This window comes from Tyto alba, unplaced genomic scaffold (genome assembly GCF_018691265.1).
Source record: "Tyto alba isolate M040663 unplaced genomic scaffold, T.alba_DEE_v4.0 Super-Scaffold_100000100052, whole genome shotgun sequence".
Lineage (NCBI taxonomy): Eukaryota > Metazoa > Chordata > Aves > Strigiformes > Tytonidae > Tyto > Tyto alba.
Window position 1 is genome coordinate 189,339 of NW_024881264.1, and position 21,523 is coordinate 210,861.

The window sequence follows — 21,523 nt, forward strand, 5'->3', positions numbered from 1 at the left end:
AAGAATCACTAGTATTGAGATAAATTGCAGACTGAGATGAGCAGGCTCTTACCTAAATCTTGATGTTTTAAATTTCTTCTTAGATATCACTACAGGTGGTTTCTCAGAATAATGCAGACGTAATCTTATTTCTGTTTGACATGTCAGCCACCCAGCATCCACAGTTTCAATACCATCTATCAAATAGTAAACAAAAAGTAAAAGACACTTTAATAACTTATTTTAGGGACATCTAGACAGTTTAATATATAAAAAATGTAAATATAGTTCCTCTGACACCATCTTCCAGACAATCCTCTTTACCACCAGTCTTATTCAATAGTATTTCCAGAGCAATTGTTGAGTGCAGTTGTTTGCTGGCTTTTAAGGGGATTAAATATGAACAATGAGCCTTGCCAGCTTCCCATGTAAACTGTCTGCATGAGACCACTACGTATTACAGCGTTGATTTTATTTATGGTATCAAGGGCTAAGTCATAACATTCCCTTGTCCTGGGATCTCTCAATACCTCTCAATAACACTGACAGAATCTCTGAAGATTCATACTACTTGAGACTCCCCGTTTCTACTGAGATACAGCTGTCAAGTTAGTTCATCATAACAAATACCAGTACCATAGTGTAAGTCTGCAGGGCAGGATAGATATGATAGGGGATATGATATGACATCCCCAACAGATATAACAGGGAAAGGAAGCATGGAGAATCCTCAGCCTCACCATCAGCACAAGGAAAGCCTAGAAGCAGGATGGCCAGAAAGCACAAACTGCCAGACCAGGTGCCGAAGCAGACCTCTTCAGTTTTGAAGAGTTCCTAACAAAACACATCATTTGATGATGATATGAAGAAAAATGGAAAAGCTGTAAGACAAGCTGTATGAGCCAGGACAAAGAGTTACCTTAGGCACCACAGGACTGAGCATTAAGAGGTAGCTGAGAACCGCCAGAAGCGAGACAAAGGCAGACACAAGAACGTGAGGTTTTAGCAGTTATGTGCCTAACTGAAGATGCAGATTGTGTACATTTAGTATAAGTCATAATATTTTTCTAGGCACAATGAGTTTTTTCAAAGCCTAGGTTTTAAGAGAAAGCTAACAGTTAATTCTGTATTTCCAGAAATACATGCTTATGATTTAAAGTTCACAAATCTTAACCTTTAACACCAGCACACTGACAGTATTTCAGCTCTTCCTCGCAGTCTTTTATTAACATTAGAAGGGATTACAACCTTACTGTGAATTCGCAAATGCTGGATACAAAAATAACCATATAAGCAGAGAAAACAATCACTTACAGGCAATTCCTGCCAAAATTTAGTATTTCAAATATTCTTCAACTACAACAATCAATCCTGTTAAAATTAAATATGTGGTAAAGAATAAAGGTCAATATATCTCACTTACTACGAATTCCAAAGTATCCATCGTCAATAGTAATTTCATTGTCTAGAATTAAAAGGAGGGGAAAAGAATGGAAGAAACTAATTAGTATTCACATTATAAAGACTCATTGCCAAGTTAAATTAATTCTACTTTTCCACTTCTAAAAAGTTTATCTAATTAAAAAATGGAGGAAAACTGAAACAGACAAAGAATAAGCATGTTTATTGCAACCTTCTAGAAAGCTTTTTCCCAATTTATGCTTTTTTTTAGTTTCTGCAAGAAAAAACAATCCACACACAAAATGCCAGAAGATGTTTTACCTAAAGTAATCTGAACTGAGAAAAGCAAGAAGGTTGCATAACTTCCTAGTTTGTTGCAGTATTTTGCTGATAATATCTACATCCTATTAGAATCTAAGATGCTTTTCTTGTTAGTGTCAAAGTTTCTTGCAAACATACAAGAAAGCTGTCCTCCTGCACGTTTATAGTTAAAACTTCTAAATCAAGTTAGTCACAATTAAAATGCTTATTCTGCCCATGTGACAGAAACCAACCTAGGATGAGATATTCCAAACACTCATTTTACACTTCCTTTTATTCTTACCCTCTCCAAAGTTTTAATAATCAAAATCTTAAGAAGCACTAAGAAAATTCACCATCATTAACAGAATTGCAGTAGTCTAAACAAATTATGCATTTCCCAAAACATATATCTTAACAAAATTTTGTCTCTAAAGTCATTAACCCCATTTTTTTTTTTCCTAAGCCTGCCCTCAATTTTTAATAACCACAGGCAATAATTTAGGTTCCCAATGACCAAGTGCTAACATCAAGGTTTTGCTGCATTTTCTGAAAGACTGCCTAAGAAGCATTAAGTATTGCTTGGGGAAAAAAAAAAATTCTGTTTGGAATGAAGTTATCCAAATTTAGAGAGAAAGTCTAGACCCTAAGAGAGGGTAGGCTGCTTCCCTAATCAGTTACTGATAAATACAGAAACAATCCTGTTACAGGAATAGAAACACAACTAATTCAATTAAAATTAAAAAAAAAAAAAAAAAAAAAAAAAAGAGGAAAAAACATGCTCATAGTACTATTTATGATTAACAAACAGTTTCTTTAATGCCAGCTTCTTTCCCAAAGACATTTTTTCAATGCATCGGAAAGTATTTAACAGATGTGAGCTCCTAAGTGTGGAGGAAATAACATTTTTCATATCCTAGAAAAGACAGCGCATAAAACATGCCATCCCATAGCAGCATAAGAGATCTAAATTGCAAGCTACATTCAAAGGTTATTTCAGTCACTCTTAAAAAACAAACTTTTCTCCCTGTTCAGAAAAGCATTAGGAACTTGTATGCAAGTCTGCATGCCACCTTTTCTTCCAGCAAAATAAACTTCTGCTAAATTGCCAGGTAAATAAGCCCATTCGTGTTGCTATTTACATGAATCCATTTACTTAAAGAAGCCTAATTAAAAATTTTTGCTTTAAAATTTTACTAATGAAATACTAAATAAAAACATCAGTGACTTCATACCCTCCCCCTCCCCACATTTTCTCTGAAAATATAATATGGATCCTTAGTCTCAAAGAATTAAACTTACAGAAAATTATTACAATTCCAAATTAATAAAAAAAACAACCCACATAATGTTAAGGATAGCAGCAAAGAATTTTACATCCACTCTGTTTTTAATCCACTTATATATATTTTGAGAGTAAGGCCCATGTTGTGCAAAGAAAAAGTTAATACCTCCAACACATTAATAAATTTAAGTATTTTAAGACTATAGTTATCAATCCCTCTAAACCAATGTGCAGCATATTAGCAATCTTATGCATATGCCTCAAACAGATGCAGTTGATGCCCATACCTAAAGGGGTAATTGATCGTGGTTGTAGATGAGTCTCCCACGTGTGAACTATGACTTCGCAGGGACCATCGATAGTCTGTAATTTAAAAGTTAAATGGCTGCAATAATTTCTTTCGTTATAGCTGATTTTCTACCCATGAAGCTATTTGGGATGGTTGTGAACTAAGCTTACAGATTTAAGAAAGGAAAAAGGAGGAGAAGAAAGGGAGGGGGACAGAAAGAGAGAATGAATGAGAAAAAGAAAAGAGATCAGGCTCATTTCTTACCCCTGCAACTGCTGATGACACTATCTGATGCACTGGGTATACATATAACAGAACTTATGACAAAGTCTGATGGGGTGGAGAAGTTACATGGAATTATTAAATCTTTACTGCTTACAGCTACTCTGCTGGACAGCTTTAAGTTTCTAATACCAAAAAAAAAAAAAAAAAAAAAATATCGAAGTGCCTCTGAACTCATTAAGTGCTTGCCTTTTTCTTAGGATACTACAGCAACAATTTATGAAAACACATATCCCATATATCTAATTCCAAATAGCACTCAGCATCTATTCATGTAGTTAACAGTTGCAGGGGTAGGTTCTCCCTCAAAATTTGCTTGACTAATTCAAAGTCTATAAAGCACAGTTATTTTAGTTGTGGTACAGACGAGCAAATTATTTACCATTTAACTGAAACATAAATAATTGGAATTTTGTTGCCTCAGAAGAAAAAAGACATTGATACAATCCAATCAGCCAGCAGTGAAGCCCCTGCAGTCTATTCCAGGATAAATTAGATCCTTTCACCAAAATAAAAGAATTTTTGACCTTCAAGAGACTGTTTTTGTTGACAAACAGCCAAGACTCAGATAGATAATCAGAACAATAACTGAATCGCTTCTTTCAGAACAATTTAAGTTTGAAATAGCTTTCCAGGTTAAAGCTTTTAGGTAACCCCTGGTTAACAACAGCAAGAACATGACTGATTCCCAGCTTAGTCACCCTAGGAAGTTTCCCTTAACACCGCATGGCTGTTACCATCAGCCATAAGAACCACTGTCAAATAGCTGCAGAGTTTGTCATCTTGGTGTTTTGGGCCTAAGTAACTCTTATTTCCAAAAAGACTTGCTACTATTACCCGTCACATGTGCTTCAATGGCAACTTGTCCCAGTACTTCACATTCTCGTTTAAACAGATTTCAGATCAACAGGGACATTCAGACAAGCTTCAAGCTCAGCAGTGTAATTACACAGTACCAGAATGCTTTGTTATCTTACAGCTCACTGCATAAATTCTTTAGCAGCAGATGGGATTTCTTAACAAATATCAAACACATTTAATCTACTGGTCTTTTGAATGAGTTAGCAGCAAACGCCAAATATTTTTAAATTGCTCAATAGGACAGATGCGGTCTGTGAGTCTTAGCTAAAAGCAATTCATTTTTTCTAAAAAAATTCAGAGGCATCTATACTTAAGGGTCACATCAGAATAAAATACACATGCTTAAAGTTATGCTTTACAGATAGAATGCATATAAATATAAATAAAATAAGATGATACTATTGTTTTCAATTTATTCCTGTTATAGGGCAGTTTTAATTCTCATCTTCTCACTGCTGCCACAATCATCACTCCTAGGGACTTCTAGAAAAATAAATATTGAAAAGTCCCTTCCCCCTTCTTTCACAGCAGATCCACACTTGCGCGTCACAATCTCAGTTTCCAGAACTGACACCTGTGTTTGCCAGCACAAAGGCGACCGTTTCCTAACGCCGTGCAGGCCTGCAAGCTCTCCAACAGCGACTCCTGTGAACACAGGCAGAACTTGTAGCTTGCAAACCTGGGGGATGCAAGTGTGCCCTAGCATGGATCAAGCTGTTTTCTTCAAAAGGTAAGCAAAGGTTTTTTTCTTGTAGAAACTCCCAACCTATCGTACTAAAATACCAATACCAGTTTATTTCTTACCCTACTGTAATTGTACGTTTTAATTTTAGGTTCTAAAACTATGAATGAGAATTTGAGTAACATTATCCCAGTGATAAACTGGAGACATTCATCAAAATTTCATCCCCTGAAAGGAATACAGTGGGCTGATTATGCATTTAATCCCAGGAACCCTCAACACTTTCTGCACCAAGAAGAGCCAAGGAAAGCTACCTGGGGAAAAAGGGAAATGGATTAGAGAAGAGGCACAGACATGTCCTCTCACAATGCCTGCTCAGGCCGTCTTTGTGTTCACAGGCAGTTGAATAATGTTTTAATTACATGTAACAGATGCCATTGTTACAGCAAGGTTAAAATACTGATGTAATTTCAGTGGCATATACTGACCGCACTTGAACAGCAGCCCAGTTCGGATCAGCCTGCAGCAGAAGTAAATTATGTGTCATCAATATTCATAGTAGGGTAACGTTACCTAAAAACATCAGCCTCTGCTAAGAGAGTCTTAAAAGGGCACCTATCCAAATGCAACATCAGGCATCCCAGTGGGCAGCACACCGAGGTTATCCTAAGTGACACTGCATGGCTTGGATCCCGCTCTACTAAACACAGAGACTTTAAAAAAGTAAATACATAAAAACTATGTTGCTTGGTTTGTATTTAGCTGAACATCTGATGTAATTTTAAAGCTCTTAAAGGACATTCAAGATCTTTCTTTAAAAAGAAAAAAAAAAAATCAAGTCCTTTTACATTGTCAGAGGCTGTGGGGTCCCCCAGTAGTCATTAGACACTTTTGAAATTACGGGTAAAATGCCCATGTAGCATAACGCTCCAGAGGTTGAAAGCAGTCTGATGAACAATCTGCATGAAGTGTTTGGGTGCTTAGTATAAATAAAAAAGGAAAGTGCTTCCATGGATGTTTAAATGATAATTTAGGAGGCCAGTTCCAAACTTCCTGTTGCAAGGCAACGTAACAGTGTAGGCATTAGGAAAAAAACATAGGATCTTAAAAATACCACACAACGACATTTATCCAACTGCACTTCTTAAAACTATGTTTCAAGAATATCAACCTACTTCAAGAACATGAAACAGCTAAATGAATTAGACCTAACTGATGATGCTGGATTTCTGACAAAAATCTCTCTGGATTTCTCTACCGTGTAAGACACAATAATGAAGGGCAAAAGCAAACAATCAACCAATGCCACGCAGTCACAGTAACTAATTTTGCAAGGTAACAGCACATATAAATGACCTGCCAGGAAGTCCTGGGCTAAACAGAGATTTTATAGGTCTAGAATTTCCAGTATCAGTTTAACACACAATCTGCTACCTCAGCCCAGTCCCAGCAGAGGTGTTCCTTTGTTATTATCAGGTTAACCATGGGTTATCAGACTAAAAATGCTTTTCTAAATATTCTGATATTAAAGAAATTACTTAGCCTAGACCTAAGTTTCACCTTTATGACAGTATTCCAGGCACTAAACTATTTACATTTCAGAAAAGTCAACATAAGTCTCATTTGAAACCTCTATAATTAAGCAATATTCTCATGTGTGCAAAACGTTCACCAATGCAGTTGTAGAAGTCCTGCTACATGCACAGATAGCTTAGTGATTTCCTACTTTCCCTGAAAGAAAGAACCCTAATCTTGCATGCTTGTTTAGTGTTGGAAAAACAAATACAGAACATAGCTCAACACAATAAGGTATGTATGTACCTTACTAAGGTTTTCAAATATGCATCATGCAAACAACACATATAAAAACATTCTCCTAAAACACGTGTTATACAGAAGACTTAAATTCCAGAGGAGAGTGTTTTGGTGGGTTGTCCCCTTCCAACAAACAGAAGGTATGTGTAGAATAAAACATGGGAAAATCCACACAGTAAAGTAATTGCTTCTGGACTATGTTTAAGAAAAGAACAAACCTCAAGCAAAATAGCTTAAATTACTGTCCTATTTCATCAAGTGTATGTATTTATGTTTCTTTTAAAAGGCTTAAGATGACTTGTACGTTAACATCAAGTGTTTACAACACAGTAAAAGCTCCTGATATGCAGGAGCCAAGACTTGCACCAATTTTACTGTAAGACGTTCTTTGCATGTATTTGTTCATTTATTTGTATTCCTACAAAAATTCTATAAATTTCAAAATACTAAGTATATATATTAAAAATTGCTCCATTTACATAACCACAATTGTGTTAGCACCAAAATGCTTCAGTGCAAACAAACCAAACTTCCCATGACATTGTACTATCCTTCAAGCAAAATAACTTGAGAGATCCAATATGACTTTTTTTTTAAGGGAGGTGAGAAAAATACTTTCTTCCCCCCCCCCCCCCAAATGTGAATTACTGTCTCTGTTTTCACATCTAGTCTGTAGCAATATTTTGGATAATATGAGAACTATTTCTCAGTCAGCAAGTATCACCCCAGCTTTGTCACAATGCCCATCTCAAGCATCTTCAAAGATGCTGTTGATACAGAAAGGAACAGTAGCTTCAGCTGGATCTGTCTTCAGCATCATTCGCTCAATTATATAGCGTCTAAATTCACATATTCTGACTTTATAATAGAATAACTTAAATACATGTGTGGTCTTAAATATATGTTAAAGTATATTTAAGACCACACATGTATTTAAGTTATTCTATTATAGACGATGACACACAAAATTGTTCTGATACAAAAAGTTAACAGTGTCTGAGGGATCGTATATTGCAAGCCTATCAAATTTAGGAGATTAATCACATGTGATGTCTAATGAAAAAAATACTGAAATAAAATTATTCAGAGTAATTTAACTTTGAAGCATCTTTTCCTTATCACAGTTTTTAATGCTAAAGTCTTCCATATACTGTTTCATTGGTACTATACTGTGCCTTATATTCCTGTCAGAATGAAGGGATCCTGCTTTTTCATTGTTCTTCAAAAAATTTACAGAAAGAGGAAGAAAACACTGTAGCTGGAATTCTTTTCTTCGAAAGACTCTGTCACAAGAAAGAAATTCCTATGCACTTAACAGGTAGACACCACTAAGTGGATAACCACGTACCCTGGCAATTCACATGCTTTGTTTTGTAGGGTGGTTTTCTTTTTTCCTCCTTTTTATATACAGTAGCTCTTTATGCTGGTATTCCATAAAATGTATACTTACCTTGGCAGACTCTGCATCACACGGTACATAAAGCGTGCACGATACAGAGCACCTACTTAAAGAAACACACTCACCAATACATATCGTAAACTTTTTCAAATGTTAAAACAGAAATTGTGTTGTCTATGAGCACATTTTCTGCCAATCTGTTCTCACTAAGTGTGCTACTGTTTACAGTTTAAACTTATGGGCATATGCAAAAAATATAAGGGCCCCATCAGAGCTGCTAAGCTGTAAGAACTGATCTACTTTTGGCCTCAGTTTGACCTCAAAAAACAAGTCTATTATTGGCCTTTCCTTCTTTTGACTCAGAATAACAACAATTTAAACATCAGTTTTAGATCAGACTATTTCACATGCTGTAATGAAAAAACAGAATTGTGTTTCATTTAAAATTGGTATCCTTCACTGAGATACCTCTGGCAAATATTTTTTCAGTGAAAGGCTAGTCCAGATGACAAAAACTTACATACTCTTGACGGTAATTTAAAATATTTAGAAGATATAGACCAGATGATTCTGTAACTCCTTTGCACATCTAGCTACAGCCTTCATAATCCCCATTTCAATTAAGAACTAAAGTCTAGGGTGAATAGCTACGGGATATTAATAGAGTAAGAAAGACAGCAAAGATAACTTTAACTGGGTTATTTCTTACAGTTACTATTTGTTATTATGAGAAAGTTAGAGTAGCTGCTTATTTTCCCAACTGAGTCCAATTTTTTCTGGATGCAGTTTCATCCCCAGCCTGAAGAACTTCCCCCTTACCCTAATAGGATTTTTACAGACTAGTAAACTGCCACATACATTCAACTCACATGCAACTATGACATCAATACCTGTGAAAATACATCTGTGCCTGTGTCTCGGGTTTTCTTCCCCCAAGTCATGCAAATACCTATATACAAACCTAGAGAAAACACTGGGGTGCCCCATTCCTTGTTTCACCTTTTAGCTCCAAAAAATTTATGTATGTTCATTACGCAGCACAAAAGATCAATAATCCTTCTTATGCTCACCAAAAAATCTGCAGTAATTTTAAAAATTGTAGTAGATTAGGCCAATTTAAATACACCTGCTCACACTAACCATTCTTCTCCCGTTATCGCTTCCATGCTAGAGATAATTGCCCTGCTGAAGTCCATGTTCAATTATAAATGTAGAAGTTGTTACAGCCCCACTACAACTAATAAGAACTTCACCGTATCATTTAAGCTTTGTAATAATGTCTGGAATTTCACTATCACTCTAATTTTTAAAACACTAACACTGGTAAAAAGAGAAGACAATTTAACCAAAATAATTGAAGGTAACAGTGGATGGTCACGTATTTCCAGAAGTGAACTGCTTGTATATCCACAAGTGTTTTAATGTTTCGTAAATTGCAATTTAATATTTATTCCTATAAACTCAAGTTTAACTCAGAAAATTTTTTACTTCAAATAAGGGAATTTTTTACTAAGGATGAGTCAACCTAAAATAGAAAAGGTTGTACATACCTTAGGTTCTAGGAAGTACCCTTTAAAATACCGATACCAAACAGGAACTCCTCTAGGAAGCTCTACAGTTGCTTTCCATAATTGACTGGGGGGGGGGGGGGAGGAAAAAAAAAAAAACAAACAAACAACACCATGGAACAGTTTCAAAATGCAGCCTAACAGCCACCTCAGACATATGTCTGTCCTAAGCAACACTCTAAAATTAAGTTTAGTGTATTGCTTCAAGAAAGGTTTTTGCAAGGTAACTTAGCCAAACATGCACAAAGCACAATAAATATTTGGAACTGAAATTGCACTTTATAATCTATGGATCTGAAGTGCTCTATTAGAGCAAGAATTTTCATCCTCACTTAGATGGGGAAAACATGATGAAATAATTCAGGGACTCATTCAAGATTACACAGCAAGTCACTGATAGAATTGTAAATACATCCTGTGAGCCCTATTTTCCTGCATCATACATACAGCAATAGGCAGGTCTCCATTTTAAGAAACCACCGAATTTCTCCACTGCATTTAAGCTTCATTCATGTACACTCATGGTTATATACACACTAACCACTCAAAAGTTTCAATGCAACTCTTACTTAAAATAATCTTCTCCCCATCTCTTTATAGTCACAATAGTAACTCGCATAGGTTAAAAAGAAAGTAAACACTATAAACATCTCCTATAACTCGCTGTATTGTTACGGGACTGCAAATTATCCATAGCAGCTTCTTACTCAAAATGTCTACAGCTAAACTGCTGAAATATGCCAGCCACAATGGTAGAAGCATCATCTATAGCTAGAAAAAGCATACCCGAGTTAAACATTTTCTTAGATGCATCTGTAAGCATTCAAAATGTTTGAGACAAGAAGTTCTGGAGAATTTTACTACCAGTACCTGTAGCTCAATAGTTTACAAACTCAAAGCCAGAATAAATTTGTTGCTCCAGAACTCCAGCTACTTCAAAGGGAACAAATAAAAAAACAAAAAAAAACAACTTACCGATCATCAGTTTGGAGGACCACTGCAACTTGTGGATTCCAGTTTCCCAAAGCACTGCAGCTCCCGCATATTGCAAAAACCTCTCCTAAAAGAGCCCCCAAAAAACAGAAAAAACCCACAACCATCATTACTCAAGCCTATATGGAATTAATAAGTACAGCCTACATGGTCAAACCTTCGAATATTTTAAATATATACACCAGAGTCACCCATCTAAACTCCCTCTTTTCAGTTCAAAAAGGAATTTCCCCTCCCCCAAACTACAAAAGCATTTTCTTTGCCATCATAAGGATCTCAGAGAGGGACTACTGACAACCCCAGCCCTTAAAAGGGTTGGCTTCCAAATCATCCTGCAATTCAAATCACTGGAAATGCAACAGGAAAGTTCTCATTGCAAAATGCTTATTTTTAAGATAAACCAGTTTTTTTCCTATATACTGTATATTCTTTTAATACATGTATGTATATACACATAGTACTGAGTAACACATGTCTAAAAACGTAATTCTCTCAAATTCACACCAACAGTCTAGAAAGCACAGACAAACAGGAGGTTGCTAGTGTTGTCCCCAAGACAATACATCCAATTAATTTTATTCCGGAGAGAAATAAAATTAATTTTGCTACTATGCCTTCAGGTTTTTATTGGATATAAAAGCATAACACTGTTACACAAAAAAAAAAAAAAAAAAAAAAACACATGATATTGTCACACTCTGTCTACCCTAATACATACATACAGAAAGAATCCAAAAAATTACAATAGTATAAGAATGCTGGATTCTGGGATATCCAGGAGTTAAACTTAACATTGCAACTTACCCTTGTTTTTAATATAAAACCTATACGTACATGACTGTAAGAACAACAACAATGATAAATACAAATGGAAAGGACAAGTTAGTATTTTGCTTTTACAGGGTTTCACCAGTATTTTTAGACACAAGAAAAACATCTGTTGCAGAAGGATCAAACGTGAAGTTTTAAAGTATATTTAGACACCATCTGCTTAACCTTCTAATATTGCTATGCAAAATGTAAGAACTACCAGAGTACTTAAGCAACTTTTACATAAATTGTATTTTAAAAGTCCTGAAATTTACTTCAGCCTCCAACATTAAATGCCTAAATGTAAAGTTTCAACGTCACCCTTAAACCAAGGGGGGGAAGCATTTAAGAGAAAGGGGAGAGGGTATACAGAACTACCCTGCATGCCTCATCAAGAGGAAAAGCAAAAATCAAATTGAAAGATGAAAAGTCTGACACTCTTAAAAGCTAGATGCAAGCATCTATGATGGTGATTTCCTGTTCTCAAACTGGGAAAGCTGTAACAATAGCGTTGGAGCCACAATAATCTGAAGATAGAGTAGGCAAGCTGTATACAACAAAGACTACCTTTTACCAAGGCAAATATCATAGCTAGAACTTCAAAGTCTGAAATAACAGTTTTGAGGAAGTCCTTATGCCTCTAAAATTGTGTCCATTTGTTCCAGTTGTACAAGTTAATCTAGTAAGAGATACCACCAGGACTGTTTATGAATAAACCCCCGCACAACAGACCCAGGGATTGCAAAAAAAAAAAAAAAAAAAAAAATCTACAAAAGCCATGAATTAAAGATTATTTGTTCCTAAAACCAGCTTACTAAAATAATTTTGGAGAGTATCTTGAACTACAATCAGGTTTTTATAAAATCTTTTGTCCAAATTAAGAAAAAAAAAAAAAAAAAAATCAAAATCAAGCTTTTTGGATGCTCACTGTACGCATATAAATGCGGACAGAAAATCAGCTGTATGAGCATACTTACTGTGCAACTCACTGCACACAGTTGTGTAGGTGCTTTACCTTTTCCACTCTGTATTGAGGCACATTATAGTTTGGTTTTGCACTGAGGAGATAAAGGGGGGAGGGAAGGTCACCTGAATATCACACAGAATTTCTGACTGGAGATATTAAAGAGAAGCTAAAATTCCTTTAATATCTGTTTAAAATAGCAGCATTTAGTACATGATAGTGTACACACCAGCCAACCTCTGAAATGCCACCTAAATTACATTCCTCTTAGTAGCAGCTAGCTAGAATAGTTTTCTGGCCTTCTTTTTTAAACAAACATGAACATTCAGTAAATATTTATCACTCAGCAAGGTACAACACAGGAGGCAACAGCTGAACAAGATGCACAGTCACCCCTAAACTCACATCAACAACTATACTGCAAGGCTGAATCACAATTTGTAAAATGCTGCTTAAATTATCCCAGGAAAGGCACAAGTGAGATGCATGATAAACTGGAACTGCCTTTTCAAAGGCAGTTCTAAACTCAGTGGGGTTTGGTTTTGTGTTTCGAGCTCAGGGGTCTTCAACTTCTCCCCTTCCCTTCCTCGCCAGGGAACCCAATGCTGGTACCGGCTGGGCTCCTGCTACAGCAAAGAGGAAGCTGCTCCAGACCTTCTGCCCAGTCTCACGAATGGTACAATCTCCCTGCCTGGGCCAGCTCTGTTGGGGCAGAATTTTTGTGTACAGCTGGGAGCTAGAAGCTCCATTTTTCGTTTCCTAATAGCTAATCTTTGGCCACCTCTTGGTATGGGACCGTGTCCCGATGAAGACCTAAAGGCGTCACATCCAGTAACCAGTGACCCTCCTCCTTCAGCTAGGATGAAGCAAAAATGAAGCACTCCATGTCACAGATGCCCTCTGGTATTTGCCTGGAATGGGAATTTTGCCAATCTGTACATGCTCCCACATTCATCTGCTTCTGTTGGGCAACCACCAATAACTTTTTTTGGTGGCTGTTGTGGTTTAAACTCGGCCAGCAGCCAAACGCCATGCAGCCACTTGCTCCCTCTCCCCTCGCCCCGGGGGCAGGGGAAGAATTGGAGGGGTAAAGGTAAGATTTGTAGGTTGAGATAAAAACAACTTAATTGAAATAAAATAATAATAATAGAATATACAGACGAGTGATGCACAATGCAATTGCTCACCACCTGCCAACTGATGCCCAGTTTGATCCCAGCTGGCGATCCCAGAGGAGACAAAATCCCAAAACCGCAGTCGCAGAAGAGCTGGCTTCCCCACAAACCCTCCTCTCTATACTGAGCATGATGTTACATGATCTGGAATATTCCATTGGCCAATTTGGGCCTGGTGCTCTGACTGTGCTCCCTCCCAGCTTCTTAATGCACCTGCACACTATCAGGACATGGGAAGTTGAAAAGTCTTTGATTTCATAACAACTACTAAAAACATCAGTACCTTATCAACATTCTTCTCATACCAAATCCTATCCCAAAACCAAAATACAACACTATTCTAGCTACTATGAAGAAAAAATTAGCTCTCTCCCAGCCGAAACCAGGACAGTGACCTTCTTTAAAAGCTCCTAAAGATGAAAGTGAAAGTAATAAGCACAATTTATCAACACTAAATGTTAGTGTTCTATGTGATCTGACACCCTCATTTAGACTACAGAAGTTATTTTACACATTTTTGCATGACAAAATACTGAATTAAGCTGCTTATTATTTCTGTTCTTAACTCCTAGCAGGGATCACATCTTGTTATGGATAAGTTTCATCAGGGATGCAGAGAAAGTAAAAAAGCAGAACAAACACATCAGTGGATGCCTGGTTATCATGGTCCAAAATTTAAATATTCTTTGGATCTCCATGAAATAAAAAGTTATTAGAGACAGAACACTAGTTTTAAAACAATTCTAACCATTTCAGTTAGCATCAAAATCTCTAGGACACTGAAACTGTTTGAAGAACAAGGTAGAAATTAATTCCCAAATCTCATTTTCAAATTCCTATGTGAAATTTCTTGATTCAATATATTTTACAATGACTTCTTTTGATATTTGAAGTGACATGGTTTTTTATCTGAGGAAAACAGGACAGTCTTTGAACATTCTACTATTTGGTTTTCTTCTAGTTAAACCACACAAAAAGGATAAAGTGTGATTTGGGTACCTGGTACTGATGGTCCTCTTACTTCAAAAGTGACTTGAGAAGAGGTCATACTTGCAGAACTCTTGTCTTAGGATAGTTGAAATCTCCTATAGTGGGAGGAAAAAGATACTACATTTCAGGAACAATACACTACACCTGTTGCTGTCTTAAGTAAGAGGAAACAAACCCCACCACTTAACAGGTAAGCAAGCCACTAGTGATGCTGTTTGAGTGAGCAGTAGAAATAGAAAGCTCTTTAAAACCAGCAGCAGCCCTGGAAAATAGCATCCAGCTGCAGCAGACACTGCTGCAACACAGGCACGAGAAAAAGACTAGTAAATCAAATACCATACACAAGTATCAATATCCCACATCATTCATCAGTCTCAAACTGAGATTTTTCAAAAACCTCCGTTTTGACTGATTTTGCTCCCAAAGAAGCCACTGGAAGTTATAAGACATTTAAGACTATGACCTTTGGCAAGCAGCGACTTCTGACACTCTCCTTATGTTATTCTTCAGCATCCGCTTCAAAACACAAGAAAGGTTTCACAGATGAGCACTACCACCCTGAAGGAAAAAGGGGAAGAACCCCACCCATGATAATGACAGCTCTCTGCTGTCACAGGCAGCGAGTTGTTCATCACCCTGGACTCTGCTCCCCTACCAGCACCTCCAGCCTTTCACAGGGAGCACCAGCAACTAGAAGCACAAAGCAGGCTTCAAACACCACAGCAGGAAGGGGCTGCCTACAGCCCCTGATAGCCAGGGCAGTAGTTGGAAGACTGACCCTGCTTCTATTTTCTACCCTCATCCAGCACACAGTAACACGAGGGAAAAAAGCTGGCAGAATCCCACTCTCCCCATTACAGCAGGAACACTATTGATACAAAATAGCCTTTTGTATTATTTATGAAAATAAGTCGTATTAAAGTCCAAGTCTAGATGTTGCTAGGCTGTCATCACCAAAGTATATTCCTTTAGACATGGGCTGCAAAATAATCATAATAATTATATGCAGAATCAACTTTGCAACGCTCTCAACTAATCCATTTCTTTATATCACTGTGGGGTTTTGTTTTGTTTTTTGTTTGTTTGTTGTTTGGGGTTTTTTTTGTTTTGGTTTGGGGTTTTTTGTTTTGTTTTGTTGTTTTTTGTTTGTTTGTTTGTTTTTTTTAAACCAAGCCAGTAGAAAGTTTTTATCTGTATTTTTGAACAGGACAAAGGAACTTTATTTCAGTACTATGCTGGTCAGCAATCCTTTAGTAACAGCTTTAATAATAATGACAAGATCTAGCAGCACTAGAGAAAAATCTACCTTTCATTAGTTGTACTACAAGTCCTTGCCTTCAAAGGACACGGGGCAGTTTATCAGATGCCTTGAAAGCAAGAAAACCTGAAGAAAGTCAGATACCAAGTAGGGAAAAAACAAACAAACAAACAACTCATAATCAAACCTCATTCCTCCCAGGCAATCAGAAAGTTACTCAAGGTCTGAAGTTTAAACACCTACAATTTTTCTTCTGGATCTTTTCCTTCTCTCTTAATCTATTTCTTTCCTAACTGTTGCTGCCTTTACATTTCTTTTTCTCCTCCATGTCAAGGGAGATGACCTTTCAATAGTAAACAGAGAGAGAAAATGGTAGCAATATAGACATTTCTGGTCATCTATACCAATTCTGCATGTAATCTTTTGCAAGTAGCATTTCTATAAATGGTAAAATCCCAAAACACTGAAGCTAGAAATAAGCACACTTAAACAGGAATTCCATGAAGGGCACACCCTTTATGTATTTTGCCACGTGTGTGTCATTAGGTGGTCTGTATGTTACCAGTGTCACATACTAGCATTTATTTTTAGCAGTTATTTACAGACACAGAAGCACAGCATGTTTCAGTGCTGAAACTAAAAATCAGACTTGTGAAACTGGTCCAGTATGAGACAAAAACCTCAGTTTAAAGAAGAGAATATAAACTACTAGTTCCATTTATGATGACACTGAGCAGTTCAGGGCCTTGGCTATGTTCACCAACTGCCCCTTGCTTGGACACGGTTTAACTGAAAAGGCAGAGGAGCCAAAGGGGAGATGCAGTGGGCAAAAATGCCTTGCCAAAGATTACAAAGCAGGTAAATGACAGCTGAAGCCTGAACCCAGTTCCCCAAAGCAAGAACAGGCTTCCACTTTCTAAAAATGTAACATGACTCAAAATTGAACTTGACAAAAACTAGCATGTCTGTCTTACTCCAAATTAACTACCCATCCATTCCTAGTGTATAAAGCCTTTAGCCAATCCTGTAAAAATTCTGAGACATTTGTGAGCTTTTTTTAAACAGAATATTACAATTAACTACTGTTATATATAAAAGTAAGGAGATTTTAATAAACTGACTTTGTAAAGTTGTCAAAATTCTGTTCAAAAGGCATTTTATCTCAAAGATCTACTCAACCCACCCAAGGGAAGTGTATCAGGAAAAGAAAAACTCTAGTTTACATCAAACACGGGCCTGATTTTTCAACCATAACTGCAGCTACAGGTACTGCACTTAGATTAACTTTTAGAGTCAAAGTACTACTCATTTTGAAGAAACATCTTTTCTAGCAGAGCTGTATGTAAACACACCACAAGGAAAAAAAATAGGTCTGCTTTTTGCTAGTGAATCAAGCCTATGTTGTATATTATCATGCACTTATAAAGCATTCTGTACTTTTAAGACATGATATGAAAATGTTGTATTTAGGGGGAAAAAAAGCATAAGTTTAGCTGTATATTTACTGATGGTTCCTGAGAAATGTGAGCAATTTAATTCCCAGAGGGAATGGCAAGAAACCCTAGACATTCAAACCCTCTGACCGGTAGGTGTCAGGAGATCTTCTAAACCCTCTGTTCCATCCTCCAGATTTTCAGCACTGACTCACCAAAGAAGCTGACAAACAACAACAAAATCCTCTCTACTCACCACACCAGTAATGAGGGACTGTTTGGGAGAATGTAAAGAATCCCCAGCTCAGAGGGGTCATAAGTGTCTGCTTAGGGGAACTGAAACAAGTTAGCACAGTTACACTAAAAATGTTAAACACTTCCTAATCAGCAAATGTTAGCAATGTCAACTGAGCAGATTTACAAACCAGAAGTCTTTGTGGGACAACCATTTCTGAGCAACCTTTGGGTTCAAAAGTATTAAAGCCGAATTAACATCTGCTGCAATTACATGTGCCCAAATGCTATCCTGGGGTGCAAACAACTGCCCCTCCTCCTTTTGGTCAGCTTTTATGGACTGCAACTTCACGTGTGCAAGCAAGTAATGAATACTTGAATCTCAGTCACTTCCTCAGAAAGAGCACTCTCATCCAGGGAGATATTCACACAGTGGTATCAGCACTTCACTAAAAAAAAAAATAAAAAAACCATGTTTCTCTACCTAGAGATTCTTGCTTTTACAACACAAACATGTTCTTTCCCCCACCATGTCACAGTTCAAGTCTCTCACACGCTCTCCTTTTGCAAAGCAAACCCTTACCTTCCACAATCTTGGAGGTTTCCCAAGGAGATGGTGACTGCACAACAGCAGCACTCTAAGTCCTGGGGCTGTTCTGACCTGCCTTAGGTAACCCCATCCATCAACCAACCTCCCTGTATAAAACAGGCTGTCTGCAAGGCTTCCAGAGCAGAGGCAAGATCAACAGCCTAGTAGGCAGCATCATGTGCAATCATGGGCTTCCCTGCCACAAGACAAAGCTCTCCTCGTGGTCTTAGACAGAAAGAAAAAGCAACTGGAGATCTTGCAATTTCAGAAATCTGCTTACTTGCCTTCATACACCCAAAAGAAAAGCAGCGAAGATTTTAAGCAGTGTATCATGCAGGCTAAACAGAAGGAAAAAAATTACTTTTTATTCTAGTATTGCCTGTAAATCTTTCCTTTCACAATTTTCTCTTCCTCATGGTCACCTGAAGGAGTACAAGAGCAGCAGGAGTTAATGTGCTTCCCTAAATAATAGGGAACCCAAGCTCTTCCCTCCTGATCCTAGAAGGGTACTTCTAGAAGATGCAGGCGAACAGCCATAGACCCCCTAAAGGCACTTGGAAGAAGAGAAAGACAATGTTTCAGACTCTCCTTCTGACATAACACTATCAACTATTAATGTATCACAAAGTATCATAGCTTTCCCTCTAAAATGAGGTAGCAAAGGTCATACTGGATGGCAAAGACCAAGATAATTTTTGGTTATATTCAAAATATACCAGAGCATGGGATTTAATTTAATAACTCTAAGTTTGAAGTTCATTTGAACCTTTTGGCTTACAGATCTGGTGGTATATAAAACCCCTTCACAACTCTTCAGCTTTAGACTATTTCCTGCCCCATCCCACCCCACCTCCCTTAGTTTCCTTAACCTTTCCAACATATTTTAAGAGGCATTGGCTGTTTGCTGCCCCATATCTTATATTTAGTATTTCAGGTTTAGATAAATACACACCAAATAATCTGGGACAATCCTGGAATATAATATCCTAGCTTGCAAAGAAATTTTAGACTCATAAAAATTCATAGCATTCATAAAGCCAGATGACATGCTCTCTCTCAATATAAGTGAGATTTTTAATAGCAACTCAAATAGGTTTGCAAGACTGACTTTGAATGCTCTAAGGGCAACGTCTGAGACAGGCTTTAAGTACCATGTGGTAATTTTTTTCTACTGCAGAGACAAGCCTGAAGGCCTTGAACTTTCTTTTTGTTGTATACAGAAGACTTTCAAAATCAGGCAGGAAACACTTTAGACGACTATATTAAGATAGATCTGAATGAAAAGCTGACTTTATCAATTGTGAGTTGGCTGTAAAGGCTGCAGAATGGTTGATTATACTTAGCAGTAGAAGGAAAAAATATCCATTGACATCTAATGGTGGAAGAGAGGGGAGACAAACAGACCAAACCTCAGAAAATTCTACACTAGCTTTCTAAACTGGGGGGACACGCAGGGAAGATTTCTACTGAAAGTAATCAGAACTCATAACAAAAGTAACTTCAAGATTAAAGGAGAAGCAAAATATTGCTCTTCCAAGACATGAAGAGAATCCAAAGCTTTGCAAGTTCTATTTCCTCCAGGGTGCATCTAATGGAGTGCGAACTATAACAACATCACTTAAGACCTAAGAAGCTAGACAACCCGGATCATATAAGACCTTGACCCTCTGCATGGACTTAGTCCATTGAGGATAATCAGTATTTGGCAAGATGCTGATAAGAAAGCCGAAAAGCAGCAGACTTACACCAAAATATACTGTGTTACATGTCTTTCCCTCTTCTCCCCTAAGCCCCAAATAAACTGTTAGTAGGAATTTCTGACTTCAAGCTATCGACCCAAAACTTTCTTTGGTAACATTATGTTTCAGGATGACCAATTAATACACAACACAGTTTTTTTTTTTTTTTCAATGAGGGTAAAATACAGCTAACAAAGTATCTTTTTGATGGTTTGGGTTGTTCTGTTTTTTTGTTGTTGTTTGTTTTGGTGTTTTTTGGTTTTTGTTTGTTTTTTTTTTTTTTTTAATATTCAAGTCTAGAATTTTTTTATAGGTACTTAATGCAATTTTGCAAAGGTAATTAAACAGGCATTTAAAATGAGACAGCTAGGTACCTAGGTGCCATGATATTCCTGGAATGCATTTTAGTAATTCCAAACATCTGGTTTTTAAGAATATTTTTAACCACTCTATTACTGAATTTGCTCACTTATCTGTAGAAAAATAAAGACTATCCATGCAAAAAAAAAAGGGTCTTTCATACCATTAGCACACATTTCATCACAGACCACACTGCAGACTACTGGTACTGCGAAAAGTAAATATATGCTCAATTATTTTAAAATAACATTTGATTCTTTTGCATATAGAGACCAAAAGGGGAAAGGTTAGAAGGCTGCAGTGGTTTTGCTTTTATTTTCCTGATTTGAAGCAGGCATTCTCCACCTTAAAAGTACAGACTCAAAATCTATCAACACCAAGGAGAGGTTCCACTCTAGCCTGAAGCAGGGGAAAGGTGCCACTGTCCCAGACAAGTCACCCCGCAGCTGGGAGTGCTCCCGGGCAGGAGCAGGGCCCCGGCAGCTTCCCTGAGGAAGCCTGTGCTTGAACACGACCGTGCACCGCAGAAGGAGGGACTGTACTCGTGTTTTACCTTCTTGAAAACTGTCCTATAAGCAGCAGTAGAAAAGCCACCATGCATTGGATCTGGTGGTATGCTGAACAAAGAAAAGAGATGAGCCTAATCACACAGAACTGCTGTTTTAAGATATATTTTTGACTGATTTTTTTTTTGTCATTTTTACTCACAGCCTCAGACTCTCAAGCATAAAAATATCAACTTGTGCTACCTCAGACTATACCTTTAAGTGATATCTATTCAAATCCAATTAAACTTGTAGTATGAAGACAGATTTTGTTGCTGTGGTTGGCCCTAACAAGGTATTAAAACATTACAGAGGACATCTAAAGTAACAAATTAGGTATGTACTCCAATTAAATAATAATAGTTGACAACACCTTATTTTACAACAAGGTCAGAGGATATGCTTGTCAGGACATTCACTCTAACAATTGCAAGAGAATTTTTAGAAATAGCATCAACTCTTTCATTTTCACCCAAACAACCAGAAGGTTCTTCCTGCCCCCTCTTTACCCTCCACACCTTGACTGTGTGAGAAAGGACGGCCACAATGTCAGCAGCTCTCTCATACTGCAT

The 21,523-nt window shown here is 37.2% G+C and overlaps 1 protein-coding gene across 5 annotated transcripts in view; it reads right to left on the minus strand.

Annotated features, from left to right (window-relative positions):
• The window catches only part of GPCPD1 (glycerophosphocholine phosphodiesterase 1), a 46,828-nt gene that overhangs the window by 23,243 nt on the left and 2,062 nt on the right, over positions 1-21,523 (minus strand). For 4 of the 5 annotated variants that reach the window (XM_042801717.1, XM_042801719.1, XM_042801714.1 and 1 more), the window contains exons 2-7: positions 14,803-14,888; positions 10,837-10,921; positions 9,844-9,928; positions 3,253-3,328; positions 1,403-1,444; positions 53-176 (exon numbers count right to left, since the gene is read on the minus strand). In XM_042801717.1, coding sequence (XP_042657651.1) covers positions 53-176; positions 1,403-1,444; positions 3,253-3,328; positions 9,844-9,928; positions 10,837-10,921; positions 14,803-14,851 — 461 coding nt within the window. In that variant the 5' untranslated portion in view covers positions 14,852-14,888. Of the gene's footprint in view, positions 1-52; positions 177-1,402; positions 1,445-3,252; positions 3,329-9,843; positions 9,929-10,836; positions 10,922-14,802; positions 14,889-21,523 lie in introns of those variants that run through there. The other variant, XM_033002949.2, reaches the window with a different exon arrangement.